The sequence below is a fragment of the Tamandua tetradactyla genome, chromosome 18 (assembly GCF_023851605.1).
Source record: "Tamandua tetradactyla isolate mTamTet1 chromosome 18, mTamTet1.pri, whole genome shotgun sequence".
In the NCBI taxonomy this organism is placed as follows: domain Eukaryota; kingdom Metazoa; phylum Chordata; class Mammalia; order Pilosa; family Myrmecophagidae; genus Tamandua; species Tamandua tetradactyla.
In genome coordinates, this window is record NC_135344.1 from 74748281 (window position 1) to 74764244 (window position 15964).

The 15964-nt window shown below is 41.5% G+C and overlaps 1 protein-coding gene across 12 annotated transcripts in view; it reads right to left on the reverse strand.

Annotated features, from left to right (window-relative positions):
* The window catches only part of PIEZO2 (piezo type mechanosensitive ion channel component 2), a 562484-nt gene that overhangs the window by 338212 nt on the left and 208308 nt on the right, over positions 1 to 15964 (reverse strand). For all 12 annotated transcript variants that reach the window (XM_077135993.1, XM_077135995.1, XM_077135992.1 and 9 more), the window contains exon 3: positions 15728 to 15853. In XM_077135993.1, the coding sequence (XP_076992108.1) occupies positions 15728 to 15853 (126 nt within the window). The remainder of the gene's footprint in view (positions 1 to 15727; positions 15854 to 15964) is intronic.

Below are 15964 nucleotides of genomic sequence, written 5' to 3' on the forward strand. Positions count from 1 at the left end.
ATTTTCTACTTGAACTTTGTTTTTTATTTCAGATGTTTGCTAAACAGAATCTCAAGTTTTATAGTAAAGAGAAACCTGGGGGAAGGGGGGATGAGTAGAAAGCAGGGAAGAATGAAGGAGGACCAGAAACTCATGCACCACAGGAGCAGGCTCTGTAAAGGATCCAAGAAACCAACTTTCTTCCTGACTTCAGAGAAAACTGCCATGTGCATGAGTGAAGGGCACCTACTGGGGTCAAAGGAAAGAATATTTGCTCAGCAATGATGGGAAAACTTATCAGGCTTTTGGAAAAAAAACATTTGGTTGGACCCACTCTTCAAATTTCCATGCAACATAGACTCCAGGTAAATTAAAGGGTTGATAAGAATAATGGATTATAGTATGAAAATGAAAAACTCAATGCAATAAGAATGAACAACAAACAATTTCTGAAAATCAAACCTGTCAAATATATATACAGAACATAATACAGGCAATTATAACAGCAAATCTTCCACACACAAAAAAATACAAATGGTAAACACACATGGAAAAAATGTTCATTTTCACTAACAATTACTTTTTTTTTGGCATGGGCAGACTCTGGGAATCGAAACTTGGTCTCTCACACAGCAGGCGAGAATTCTGTAACCGAGCCACCAGTGCACCACCTTCACCAGCAATTACTTTTAAAAGAAGCATTGAGTATTTTCAAAGTCGACTGAAATAGCAAAAATGTTTGTTCCAATGCTAATGAGATTTCAGTGAATGTTGCACACATTCCAAAATACTGATTGATGGGTTGATTGATTGTTGGCAGCATTCTAAGAAGTGCATCATGTCAATTAGCAATCTGGTACTATGGAGGAAGAGTGTGTAATATCCACTCCTAGAAATTTATCCTAAGGACATAAATAATAGATTCAGACGTAAAAATGCTCAATGCATTATTAAGCCACCTGAGGCAAGGTTTGAAACATTCTTCTCTGTGAGCATGAAGAAGGACTATGAGAGAAATTAATTATTCATGAAGATATACAGAAATGTAGAAACAAGAGACATAGCAATGAAGAGTTCAGGTTTTCAGCTCATTGACCCAGGTTTGTCCCCCTCAGTCATGGGGACAGATATTCAGTTGGAATACAGGGTCCAGGAGGGCAGGGATACTTTATTTGCTCACTGAAGTATTCCAAACGCCAACCATGTCTGGTACATGATGGATATTCAATAAATTGATAAATTAATGGAGGAAATAACAAATACTAAATGCAAGCCAAAGTGTTTCTGGCATTGCTATTGTGATATATAAACCTTGAAATAGTCAACCTGATCTCTCATGGACAGCTCAGAGTTAACCCCAAACTTTATTCTTCACTCTGGATTGCATTATTCCCTTTGCCAGATCTTCAAGCCAAAAACCTGGGTAGTACTTTAGATCTTCCCCTCTACCTCATTCCTTGAACATCACATTCCCAAGTCATTCATTCACCAAATCTTTGTTTCCTCCCCCTAAATATCTCCCCATCATCTTTGCTTCTCTCTCCATCACTACTCTTGTTAAGGACACCATCATCTCTTGCCTAGAGGACTACAACCTACAAAACGGCTTCCTGCTTCCAGTCTCGTCCACTTCCAATGCTTCCTCCAAACACATGGCTACTGTGAATTTTTCCACAACACATATCTTCACATTTCCGTCCTCTACTTAAAAGGAGCCAAAGCGCACAAACAGACATTTGCACACCAACGTTCACAAGGGACTATTCACAACTGTCAAAAGGAGGGAAACAACCAAATGTCCATCCACAGATGAATGGATAAACAAATGTGATCTATGCATATGATGGAATATTATTCAGCAGTAAGAAGGAATGAAGTCCTGATCCACACAACAATGTGAATGAACCTTGATGACATAATGCTAAGTGAAATAAGTCAGACACAAAAAGACAGATATTATATGATCTCACTAATATGAGTGACCTAGAAAATGTAAACTCAGAGTCTTAAAAGTAGAATAGAGGTTACCTAGAGAAATGCAGAGGTTAGAGAAAGGGGAGTGGTAACCTATAATGTATGGAATTGTTAACAAGGTTGAACTTAAGTGTTTGAGAATAGATAGAGTTGATGGTAGTTCACTATTGAGATCATAAGTAATACTGCCATATTGTAGGTGAATTCAAAGAGGTTGTTTAAAGTCATGTATACCACTGATTAACAAAACAAATATAAAGGTTTTGCATAAACTACTACAAATGTATGATATTTGCACAAAGAGTTAATAATAGAGTGGTATATGAGGAAAAAGTACCTATTATGTAGGTAATTTTTTATATAAAAATTTTTTTATATAAACATAAAAAATATATTATATATATTAATAATAGCGTGGTATATGAGGAAAAAATACTTATTATGTAGATAATTTGTATATAAAAATATTTTATATAAATATAAAAATATATTTTAAATATAAAAATAGACTATATTTAACAGTAATACCTTAATATTCTTGTGTCAACAGTAATATGTGCACCACACCAATGCTAGGAATAAATTATGGGGGATAAGGGATATGGAAGGTTTGAAGTTCTTGCGTGTATGTGTGTGTGTATCAGGTATTTTTCTCTTTGGAGCAATTAGAATTGCCTAGAGTTGAGTGTGAGAACTGAACAACTAAGTGAGGATACTGTGAGACATCGATTATATACTTTAGATGGAATATATGATATGCAAATATTTCTTAATAAAATCTGCAGATTAAAGAAATAATTTAAGAAAGTAGTGAAAGCATTCCCATCGCCCAGAAGATAAATCCATATTTCTTAACATAGTTCACATTAAGAACCCGTAATTCTGACTGCAAGTGAAATCATGTTAAATACTAACGGCTCAGGCCCCGGCCCAGGAGTCAGTTTTGGTTGACTTGGGGTGGAACCCAGGCGTGGGTATTTTTCAGAACTTCCCAAGCACTTCCACCAGTCAACCAGGGTTGAGTCCATTGGTTCATGTGGCTTTTCTGCTCTGGCTCCTACCTAACTCTCTGTGCCATCTTCTCCCTTGTTTCTGAGTCTTTGTACCTCTTTCCCTTCTGTGGGGAATGTACTTCCTACTCCTTGGCAAAACAACATAAACTCATCCTTCAAGTTCTGCCTCAGAATCACTTCCTCCAGGAAGTCTTCCCAGCCAGACCACAGTAGGTGCTGATGATCAATACTACCATAGTTCATTGTACATCCTTGGTGATAATACCATGTCAAACTCTTTCATTTCACGGTCATTCATTTCTCTCCTTGCTTCTCACTCACCAGGAGACTGTAAAGTCTGCAAGGGCCATGATGCCCACTGGCCAATGCCAAGTATCAAACAGAACAAATGCATGTACCAGCTTGTCGATAAAAAGTTGTTAAATTAATGAATATGGGACAGGGTTGTGGATGATGAATAGCCTGAGCTATTTAAAAGTAAATTTTACGGTTGTTATAATATCCATTTTGTAGAAAAGTCTTAAAATTAACAATGTCAAATAATCATAATTGTCATTTCTATAATGTGAATACAACATTCTCCCAAATTCCCAATTAAAGAAATAAAGAATAATATTTTCTTAATAATCCCTATAAAAGTAAACACGGCATTGCGAATGAAAACGTTATCATCTTGATTCCGCAAGACTAAAGAGAAGGAAATGCGTGTGTATTCTATCCTGATTGGATCAATGTAGTTTATATATCAGGGGTGCTTTAATTTTTGTTTTAATCCACTGACAGTGGGGAAGGAGCAACCAACGCATAAGAGGAAGTTTGAATTTCAGTCATCAACTCTTACTTCACTGGACTGCATTTTTTTCGGGGGGGAGTGGTGGTGCGTGGTCCAGGAATCACACCCAGGTCTCCCACATTGAAGGTGAGCATTTTACCACCGAACCACCTGTGCACTCTGGATTCCTTCTTAATAATCATAATTTGGGCTCTTGAGGAATTTAAAATTTAGGATTATATGCTAAATAATAATGCAAGGTTATGAAAGAAAATATTTAAAATAATGATCATTCACAACAGAATACATATGTTTGCAACACAAAACACCTTTCTCTTTCAGAAAATAAATGCAAAACATCTGCTTATAAATATAACACTTTTATAGTAATATCACTAATGTTAATATTCTGTGTGTTATCTATAGCCTACAAGGGGAATCACCAGGAAGCTTTTACATGTACGATGAGTGTTAAGAGATAAATCATATTTGCAACTTCTTTGCCAATCTTCTAGATCCTAAACACATATTCTTAATATCAAAACATAGTCAAGAAGACTTTTATATATCCAAACTTCTGTCTATAGAGAAAAATGGATTATACGCCAGTTTTGTATGTCTGAAGGTCAACGAACCTTGTGCCAGACACTTAATATTTTGTGGAATGTCATGACTATACTTAGCCCTATGTTGCTCCTTCCTTTATGCACCTGAAATATCCTTCCATTACCCCACGAATTTGAAAGCAGCGAGTTATATAGCCTTATGTTGGCCATCTATAATTTGAGGTCAAGTTCACTCCCATACCACACAGACTGGCCTTGGCGCTTTTATTGTAAATTATTTACACTAGAAATGCTGCATCATGAGACTGAGGCTGGGGAAACTGTTATTTAAGCAAACAAAATTGATCCGAAATCATTTCACATTTCCTGCACTATGATTTGTCTTGCAAGGACTGAAGGGGAGTGCATGAGGTCGAAAGCAGATGAGCCTCAAGGAAATGACATGAATATTAGCCATCTGGAGGCTTCTCTTCTACCCCCTAATTATTAACAAGGCCACCTAGCTACAGCACACCTCTCCCCAACTCCTTCTCTCTCTTACTTTCCTTGCAGCTTCTAACTCTAGCTCCTTATTTTCTATTTTTCCCTTCTAGTTCCCTGCAATCCAACTGGAAAAACACTTTTTTGTTTGCAAAGGAAATAAATACCAAGTAACTTTATTTGATAAATAATTTTAAAGGGCAAGGAAAGCTCGCCAATGAGCAGGTCATTCTCATATTTCCTTGAGAACTGGGAAAGGAGAAATGGAAACTTCTGAGTAAGGTTTTCAGTAGGCACCAGGGGGGCAAAAGCGAGTGGACAATAAAGAGTGCCGGGCAGAGAGAGAACAGCGCTACGCTGCAGCTACTCAACTGATCCACCCTCAGACACAGCCCGGGACGGGAACGACACCACCAGGAAATGCCACAAAACAAGAGGGCTGTCAATTAGCATCCTCGCTACACTTTCGTCCCCTTTTTTGATGCTATGAATTTTTCAAACAATGACTGGGCAGCACACTACACATCGACCACCATGGTGGGTGCTAGGGTCACAAAAGCGAATGACACGCAGTCACCTCTGTCCTGAATCTGCTTGCACAATAACGGGAGAACAAATATCTGAAATCAGTCATTGTAGGCAATATGCTAAGTGCAATGTCTTAAGGGTACTGGGGGAGCTGGACTCCTTTTTGAAGACTTGCTTTTGGAATATCTCAGTTAAAAGAAAACTAGACTATGGTGTCCTAACCTTGCACAGATGGTCAAAATTAGAATGACCACTGAAGCCCAGTTAGTCCAGGGGTTTGGCTCAAGGTTCCTGGAGGCAGTGGCCAGGTCTTAGCATCGGCCTGTAGACAGAGAGACTGGGGATGAAGATTAGGTCATTCTCCTGGAGAACAGCACAAGGAAAGACAAGGAGCGAGGAGCAGACAGCTCCTGTGGATGGGTGGAGGGAGGTGGAAAGGCTTACCAACGGGTGGGAGAGATAAGGCAGCAGGCTGTCCTCCACCCCTACTCTGCAGCCCCTTTTCCCTCTCTCCTCATCTAAACAATCCCACTGACCTGCACTCACCCCAGCCTACCCAAGGTCTCCAGCATTCCCTGGGTGGCCCTGCATGCAACAGCCACCTCTTTCCTTTTGCAGTCTAAATTAAATTTAACTCTCGTGTTGCTGCTCAGTTTCTTTAACTGTAAAATGAGTTAAATATCAACAGCCTTGTAGAATGATGGTGCAGGTTGGAGCTATAAATAAAATACTCCTGGCATGGGATGGCAATTATATATTGAAGCCATGATATTGTTGATTTAGATCAAAATTTTGAACCAAACTGATCCTAACGAATGGTTGGATATGAGATACAGTGAGGCAGAAGAAAGGGAGAAAGAAGTTAAGGCTTGTGGAGTGCTTGTTCTATTCCTTGTCAGAAACTACAAAGCTTTTATCTTATTTAAGGCTGAAATTAAGATGATGGTATATGGTATAAAAAGATGCTTTCCACACAGGTAATCTCAAGATCACAAATCCAGGATGGGGCATTATCTGCCTTAAGAGAGACGGAAACGGAATTTCACAAGAAAATGGTGTTAATGTTTTAGGTTAGAGGAGATGTGTATGAATCCATAGTATGACATGCCTGTAATTTTAGCAGAATCAGAAGTGCAGTAACCAGAATAAGGAAAGTTGCAAAGCTCGCCATGGTTTACATGAATCTGGCCATGGCTATGCCATCACACAGACACTTTTTGGCACAGAGACACTGGCCAAAAAGCCGAGAAGTTCAGGAGAGGGCTAGGGACTAAGTGAAGAAATACTTAGAACCAGCATGGTAGTTATCTTCAAATATCTGAAAGACTGGTGTAGAGAAAGGGTTAGACTAGGGATACACAGGTTTGGAAACTGGATCAGGGTCCCAGGGGAGGCAGGCTTCAGCCCACCTAAAGCAACAATTCATTCTTGCTGGTTTATTGACCTGACTTAAACCTCCTGGAAAAAAGTCTCCAACTTTCTTAGGCTTCAGAAATACAGCCTAGAGTCACCAGACCAGGAAGCCTCCACTGACAAGTGGGGCCTGTGGCAGGGCCCACCGGAAGTGAGGTGGGCCAGGAGAGTGGGGTCCAGGAGGCGAGGAGACATGTGCCCCTGAGGTAACCATGCCCTGACCCGCCAGTCACAGCCACCCCACTCATGCGGTGGGGGGAACATATCCTTAAAGGTCATGTCGGAGTTATCCTAGTAGATTATCCTCTCACTCAGCATGTCCTCCAAAACCCACCTAAATGATCTCACCTATTCCTCCAAATTGAATAAATTATATCAAGATCTTCTCCATTAAGCCTTCCCCAGAGGAACTTTGCAACTGGGAACTGACATAGGTCCCCAGCTTGAATTCCAGCCTGGCTACTTACTGCCTTGGGACCTCATTCTCTGTCAGTCACAGGGCAGCAAGAGATGTTCCTTCCAGGAGATACGGTCAGGGTTCAGATGAGATCAGGTGGGTAAATGTTAGCTCACCACACAAGAGCTATTAGTTGCCCTTCTTCCAAAGACTTTCGCCTTCTATCTCTTCTTCTTCTAAAATGCTACCACATAGAAAGGGTGCCATGAATGGTGAAGACGGCATTGAGTGTACACACCTCTGGCTGCAGGGCATGGGGGGAAGGATAAGATTCCAAGTAGAGGAGGGGACGAGGAGGGACCACAGACCCAGGCCGGATGACACGCAGTGACGGGCGGTGCTGCCCGGAGAACATCATGCTGCAAGGGGGACACGGGACCCAGCCCCGCTTCCCCGGCAGCTCCCGCAGCCAGCTCTGCGTGTACCCTGCACCCAGTGGTGAATGAGGTGAACTCAGATGCAGGGGACGGGAGAGGAAACTGAGACAAGGATGACGATAGGGGAGTATCTGGCACACCTCACAATTTCCAGGTTTTACCCACGAGAGCACGATATGAGGGTGGAGTGTAGTTCCGAGTTGTGTTTCTGCTGCAGTGGCCTGATCAACTCATCCCACCCTCACAACCACCCTAGAGACTGGGACCCTTATTACCTCTATTTCACAGTTGAGGAAACTGAGGCACTGAGATGCATAATTCGCCTATGGTCACCTAAGATCCTACATGGACTCATGTATTAGATAATGTAAATAATACTCATGGATAATATTTCTTGCAATAAAATGTGACATTCTATTTGAGAAGATGCTGTCTAGACTGGAAATCACAATTTGATTGTGCCACCTGAGTGTATCAAGACAACAGCAGGCACTGGCTGTTCTAGTTTGCTAGCTGTCGGAATGCAATATACTAGAGACAGAATGGCTTTTAAAAAGGGGAATTTAATAAGTTGCTAGTTTATAGTTCTAAGGCTGAGATAATGGCCCAATTAAAGCAAGTCTATAGAAATGTCCAATCAAAGGCACCCAGGTAAAGATACCTTGGTTCAAAAAAGCCGATGAAGTTCAGGGTTTCTTTCTCCAGTGGAAGGGCACATGGTGAACACAGAGTTTCTCTCTCATCTGGAAAGGCACATGGTGAACACGGTCAGGGTTCCTCTCTCACCTGGAAGGACACATGGTGAACACAGCATCGTCTGCTAGCTTCTTTTCCTGGCTTCTGGTTTCATGAAGCTCCCCAGGAGACATTTTCCTTCTTCATCTCCAAAGGTCACTGGCTGGTGGACTCTCTGCTTCGTGGTGCTGCAGCATTCTGTGCTCTCTCCGAATCTCTTATTCTCCAAAATGTTTCCTCTTTTATAGGACTTCAGAAACTAATCAAGACCCACCTGAATGGGTGGAGACATGTCGTCATCTAATCCAGTTTAACAACCACTCTTGACTGAGTCACATCTCCAGGGAGATGATCTGATTACAGTTTCAAACCTACAGTACTGAATAGGGATTAGAAGAAACAGCTGCCTTTACAAAATGGGATTAGGATTAAAACCTGGCTTTTCTAGGGTCCAAACATCCTTTCACACCGGCCCAGTGGGTTAAGAGTCTTCAACCTGACGGTGTCTCCTGCAGACCCACTGGTGTCCATGCTTGCAGCACCCCCACAGCTCAGCTTCCTGCTGGTGATCTGACAGTAAAACCAGAATGAAATCCATTCTTCCAAAAGCACCAACTCCATCCAACTTCAGGCCACAAGCGTTCTCTTTCAGCCACGCCTCTCTCCAGGGAGTCTCACCTTGGGTTGGAACCACCCTGCCAGGAGGGTGCGTCTAGGCCTGGGCCAGGCTGGCAGGTGGCTACGTGAGCTGGCGCACGGGAGAAGCAATCTGCCTTGACCAGGGTGGTGGGAAATCACTCTCCAGCCAGGTGTCCTGCATTATATATGTGACCTGAAGATGTCGATCTGGCCCAACACAGTTTCAGCTCAGCTTTGTTAAGGGAAAATTACACCCTGGGGGGGTTGTAGTCCCTTGCACAGATGGTTAGATAAAGAATGCCAACTTGGCCTGGTTTTTGGGGGGTTTTTTTTGCCTGTTTCTCTGTTTGTCTTTAAATAGTTTCATTGATGGGCAGTATATCATCAGCTTTCAGGAAGCTCTGCCCAGGAGTGAGGAGGGGGCTGGCCACAGTGCCCCTCGGGAGCCAGTTTGTGGTGGGGGGAGAAGCAGGGAAAGACGCCAGATCCTTCCAGATGCATCCGCTGTCAGCCCTGGGGTCAGCGGTCATAGGAAAGCAGGCAGCAGACAGTGATTGCAAAAACTACTCCTAAGGCAAGTATGGCATTCGCTTCCTTTGATATATTTTTGTCTCCTGTTTCCTAAATATTAACTCTTGCCTCCACAGGATGGCCTCAAACATGACACCTAAAAATGAAGAATTTCCTTCAGCGGGTGGGATCAGTGCTTCAAGGATGGACCCCAGGTAACAGCCAATCGAGGCTCGTTCTTTATTAACCCAGTTCACCACCAGCAGTGCCCTGGGAGGAAATATACGGCCACATGGCGCAGTGGCCACCCAGCCTGGGCACCCAAGCACCAGAGACTCTGCCAGAGCCCCTCACCTGGAGGGCAGGGTTGGCCAGAACACAGTCCACTCCCCTCGTCTTGTCACACGCAGATGTTGTATGCACTGGTCTCGCCCCTGGGCCCAACGGGAAAAAAACCTACTCTTACCGTCTACACTGACCTCTTAGCCAGTGGGCATCAGGCCTAATTTCCATGGACCTGATGTGTTCTTTGAATTAAAAGCACAGATCCCTAGAGACCCCACCTCCCGCAGGAGGAGAAAGCAGCTGACCTGAGGGTCTGGCTTTCAGAGGAAATGAATCCAACTGAGTTCCACAGCTGAATCAAGCAAAGGAAATAGCCATGGAATTCTAAGGGTGGACATTCAGACCAGAGAAGATCATGGACTAAAAACATCAGAACCTCTTATTCAAGACCCTTGAAACTAGACTTTTTCCAACTTCTAGGAAATGTAAGGGACAAGACAACCCTAAAAGTCTCACAAATGAGGAGTTACATGGAGAGGTAAAAGCTGTTGGAGCGCAGACCCCAGCTCAGGACAGCCGGAAGTTCCCGGAATTCCCACGACCTGTTTCTCCACTGTGAATACCCAACTCTCAGCTCAACCAGACACCAAAAGGGCTCCATCTCCTGGGAAAAAGGAGTCACAAACGGCCCAGGACTGTGGAGGCACAGCTCGGCCAGGAGACAGGACTCTGGACGTGGATGAAATGATTGAGCTGCTCTACATGGGGCCAGCCTGGCAGTCAGATCCAGAGAGATTCTACTTCCTGCGTCTCCCCAGCCATATGCCTGTTTGCAGGACTCCAGGCACAGCTACACCTTTGTGTAGCCCTACCTGCCCTGAAGATCACGTTGAGAATGAAATGGGCTACTGTATAGAGCGTGCTCTACTTAAAGAAGATGGGAACTATTAACTGGAAAAGGAATATAAAGTTCTCTGGGTCTTACAGCTAAGACGCACTCAATAAATATCATCATGGGGATTTTTCTCAGTATTATTCAAAGCCCTGAACTCAAAAGTTTCTCTGAATCAACAGTACGCTTTTGGCACAGCCCGAGACTCCAAGCTGATCTTGGAATTTCACTAGCATTGCCACACATCTACCGCCGACTCAAACAAACTACCTCTATGTAATTTGTAATGACATAATTGAAGCTGGGTTCACATTTGTTTAAACAGCATACTTTTGACGGAACGAAAATATTTTAGTAGGACGCACAACATGTGTTTGAGGAAAATTTACAGACGTCTCCCCTGCCCCATAGATTTCCTCACTTACCTGTAAGAGCACCGATTTGGAAATAGGGGGGAAAATGGAAATGGAGAGACAGAGAGGGAGGAAGGGAGGGTGTAGAGTTTCAGGTCTGCAAAACAGCACTGTTAACAAACCTGCCAGTTTGTCAAAAACTAAATAATGTAGTTTGAAAATTTCTTTACTACTGCCAGTTAATATTCACAGGACTCAGGGGAAACAGGAACTTTCAAGGACTCAATATTTGTAAATGCTCCTATTGTTCCCCAAACACATGTCCTAAATTCTTGGGGGATGCTGGGAACGTTGGCTCTAATGAGGATGAAGGTGTATGATCTTTAAATGGGGACATATGTAGTTAGGAAAACAAAAGTACACACACACACAAACACACACCTGCAAACAAGCACTTGGTGGTCTTGAATTTGAATACAAGATATCATCCGGCAACCTGGCCTGTCTGCATTACTGCATTTTGATTTACTGACATCTTGAACACAGAGAAAAAAGAGTAAAATGCCCAACACTACCAACCAAGACAGTTTTGTGTCTTTTTATTTAAAGACTTGACATTTTACATCTGCAAACACCAAAAAAAAAGGCTACACTGCAGATTTAGGATATCAAATAACTGAAGTTGTATTTACAGCTCTGATGGTGTCACTGTTAACTCCAAATGCTCAAGAAACAATAACATTTGTGACATGGAGTCAACTCTAAATTAAAAGTTAGTATTTCCATTACCCACCCTAACAGTAATTTCAGGAGTTTATATAATTTGATCATTAAATAATGCTCCAGGCTGAAAACCTGGTCTGTGTCAATCTTGGACTAAGTTAGTTTGCAGAGCTCTGAAGTTTTTTGCCCTTCTCTTTTATCCTTTTTCAAGAATGCACTGGTTGTAAATGGTATGTATGAAACTGAACCATAAAAAATCCGTAACACCTAACTAGCTAGTGTTGTGGAGTGCACCACTAGTTTTTCAGAAAGAAGATATGATTTTTGGAAACACAACCTCCAGATGCTGAGGACTAGAAGTAAAGAGCTTTTTCTATCTCAATCCTTTCACACATCCCTGTTCTATTCGTTACTTAATCACAAATATGAGAACTACAAATCGGAACTTCAACTGGGTGGAAATTAAATTGACTAATACGAGTTCCATGGAATTGGCACTTTGTGGTACAGAGAAAAGCTTTCATATGAGGACACCAAAGGAAAAGACGGACAATATATTAGGTTCTGACGTATTCAGTGTATACTGGAGTTAAGAATGCTAGTGTAGGAGATTTTAGCATGAAGAGAAATATCTCTGATAGAAGCCTGGAAATACCATGCTATCTAAGGAGCCTAAATGTGCAGGCTGTGAGGTTAGCAGAGGCAGCCCTGAGGATACAGGTTGGGTGGGCACAGGTTGGGTGGGCTCCTGTTGGGAGAGCAGGAGAGGGCATGTCAGGAGGCCAGCTGCTAACTACACCTGAAACCACTTCCTCCCGTCGCCACTGAGAAAGAGGGACATTTTCATGATAGTAATAGGACCCTGCCAAGGTATTGAGGTGATCTGAGTCCTTTCCCCTTGAAGGAGCCAAATCAAAAACAAACGTGTGTGTGTGTGTGTGTGTGTGCATGCATGCAAATGTGTTACCTTTGTATATCCTTCTGTCTGTCTGTCTCTGTTTAAGTGCTGTAAGGACATCATACACAGAGTAACTTCATTTATAAATGTGGACAAGGGAATGTTGTTTTAACATTTCCTGTTACGTTTTTATTTTAGCTTTAATGGAATTGTGTAAAACCATCATATTGAATAAAAACAGAAATCTCCGCACTCTCTGGGTCGGAACAGAGCCTGAATTTCAGTTCCTAATATACTCACTCTTCAGCACAACCCTTCTGGCAACACCACTCAGCAAACAAAATTATTTGCAGTAATGAGGAATATATATATACATATATAATACATATATATATAATTAACTTTTAAAAATCTGATAAGTTGTAATGTATCCTGTAATTGAACACTTCCAGTGAAGAAGGACTCATTATTCATGAAAGAGACGTTTTTTTTGGACAACTCTTATGGCTATTAAAACACTTCCTTAAGGTCCTAGGAGAGCCCTAATAAGAAAGAGCCAAACGATGTTTGGTTAAGAAACACTCTAAAATACTGCTGCTAACAATCGTACTAAGTCTGAAAAGATGTGTACCTGGCCAAATACAATAAATGCTCCTTTTCATTATGAGATTTTTAAACACTATTATTTAAACATAGCATTTTATCCTGCCTTTAATAACAGGATGACACTTGGCTTTTACCAAACATTCAAACCACATCTTAACAATGGAGCAATATTCAGCCCTAAAAATGAATCAATTTCTGACTCATGGTACCATATGGCTGAACCTTGAAAACATTAAGCTAAGGGAAAGAAACCAGACACAAAAGACTAAATAGTGTATGATCCCATTTATATGAAATTTCCAGAATAGAGACAAAAAGAGAACTAGTAGCTGCCTAGAGGGGAGGGGAGGTGATGGATATAAGCTTTCCTCTTTGAGGTGAGGAATATGTTGCAGTTTTAGTGGTGATGCTTACAACACTTTGTGACTATATTAACAGCCACTGACTGTAAACTTGAAAGGCATGAATTTTTAAAAATTTTTTATCTATTTTTTTTTTTTTTTTTTTTTTTTAAAGAGAGAGGGAGGAAGGGAAGGAAAGACAGAGAGAAGGAAGGAAGGATGGAAGGGAAACATCTTTAAACATTTTCTTGTTTTATTGTATTTTGTTTGTTTGTTTGTTTTTTACATGGGCTGGGGCCGGGAATCGAACCGAGGTTCTCCGGCATGGCAGGCAAGCACTTTGCCCGCTGAGCCACCGCGGCCCGCCCTTTTTATCTATTTTTTTACTCATGTGTCCACACCTTGGATAAAAGGAGTATCAGATAGAAGGTTTTCATAATCACATAGTCACATTGTAAACGTTATATCTTTATACAGTTGTCTTCAAAATTAAGATTACCGGAGCACAGCTCAATACTTGCAGGTACCTTCAGCTACTCCAATAAACTGTAAACTAAAAAAGTATATTTACATAATGCATAAGAATAACCTCCAGGACAACTCTTGGCTCTGTTTGAAATCTCTCAGTCACTGAAACTTCATTTTGTCTCATTTCTCTCTTCCCCCATTCAGTCAAGAAGGTTTTCTGAATCCCTTGATGCCAGGTCCCAGCTCATCCCAGGAGTTCTGTCCCATGCTGCCAGGGAGATTTACACCCCTGGGAGTCGTGTCCCACATGGGAGTGGGGGGCAGTGAGTTCACCTGCTGAATTGGCTTAGAGAGAGAGGCCATATCTGAGCAACAAAAGAGGTTCTTTGGGGGTGATTCTTTGACCTAATTTTAAGTTGACTTGGCCTAACCTCTGCAGGAATAAGTTTCATAGGGGTGAATCCGAAGACTGAAGGCTCGGCCTAATAATTTGGTTGTCCCCACTGCCTGCAAGAATATCAGAAATTCTTCAAATGGGGAAGCTGAATATTTCCTCCTTTCTCTCTAGTCCCCCAAGGAGACTTTGCAAATAGTTCTTTATTTACTAGGATATATTGGGGCATCACACTGACCTGAACAAACCAACAAAGTCTCACACCCTATTCAAGATTGCATGCACTTATGGTGTTCAACTAAACTGCACAAATCAGTTAAATCAGGTAATTTACCAAAGGCATTCTGAACTCAATAAAATAGCCAAAGTGAATGCTGACTTTAGCTCTGTGTATACCTAAAAGGTATTCAGTGAAGGAGAGCGGAAAATTCATGAATACAAACTCTACTAAAGATTCTCTCACTGCACAAAGAGTTTTTATCTCCTTTTTATTTTACAGGGAGGGTAGCTTTACTTCATATTACTTGTACTTGCACTTAGGAAAGTTCAGGAAATTTCAAAACCACAAATACTTTCTTGAAAGAAAACTGTTAGTATGGTCTATTTCAAATGCCCTCAAGTTTCTTTAGGATTAACTTAAAACATGTGGATTTTATTCCATCTACTTAAAGCATTTCTGTATGTTCAAGTGACAGTGACAAATCCTACAAAGACTGAAATAGGGCTTATCTAACGGCAGGTTAATTTTGGAAAGATGATATTACCTGGAGGGTTAGGGTTAGGGTCATAGCACAAATATGTGTTGAATTTTTCAGATCACAAACTCAAAATAATGTGACCTTATTTCTCTATGGAGACCAATAAAAAAATCCCAATTTGAAAAAAAACGATCTTTACATTTTTCTCATAAAGAGATATGAAATCTGATATTTTGCTTTATAACAGGAGGGATGTCACTGCCATATACCGTTATTCAACTTTGTACTGATACTTACCACGTTAGAAAGTTTACATGTCTGATTTCAATAGCTGTGCTGGATGCGCCACAAACAGCACGTAAACCGTGATTTCTTAGGTTGAGCACAGTGATAATGTCCTAACTCAGATAGGGGCCTGGGATCTAATATATATTGAGGACTCATTAACTAAGTGTCTCTTGTCAACTTTTCCATGACAAAGTTTCTTTATATGTACATATACCAATATTGGATTGCCAAAGGACCGCAAAATTACCGTGCACAGCATAACCCAAATATCCCATAGATCTTTTTACTGCTTTATTATGCATGGGCACAGTAAAGAAAAAAAATATTGTAATACTCACAGTTGTAACCAGGTGCTATACGGCGCTGAGCTTCAAGGCTAGCCAACGTGATGTGAAAAATGATATGCAGCAACAGGAACGAAAGACTGGTGAAGCACAGTGACTTTAGCAACCGTCCTGTGTGTCCTAGGGAATAGAAGGCACAGGGGCTGTTAGAAAATTGGAGGTGCAATGCACCCAGCATGCCTCTGCATATGGCCTGACATTCTTCTACGTAAACTTTTATGCCAACTTACT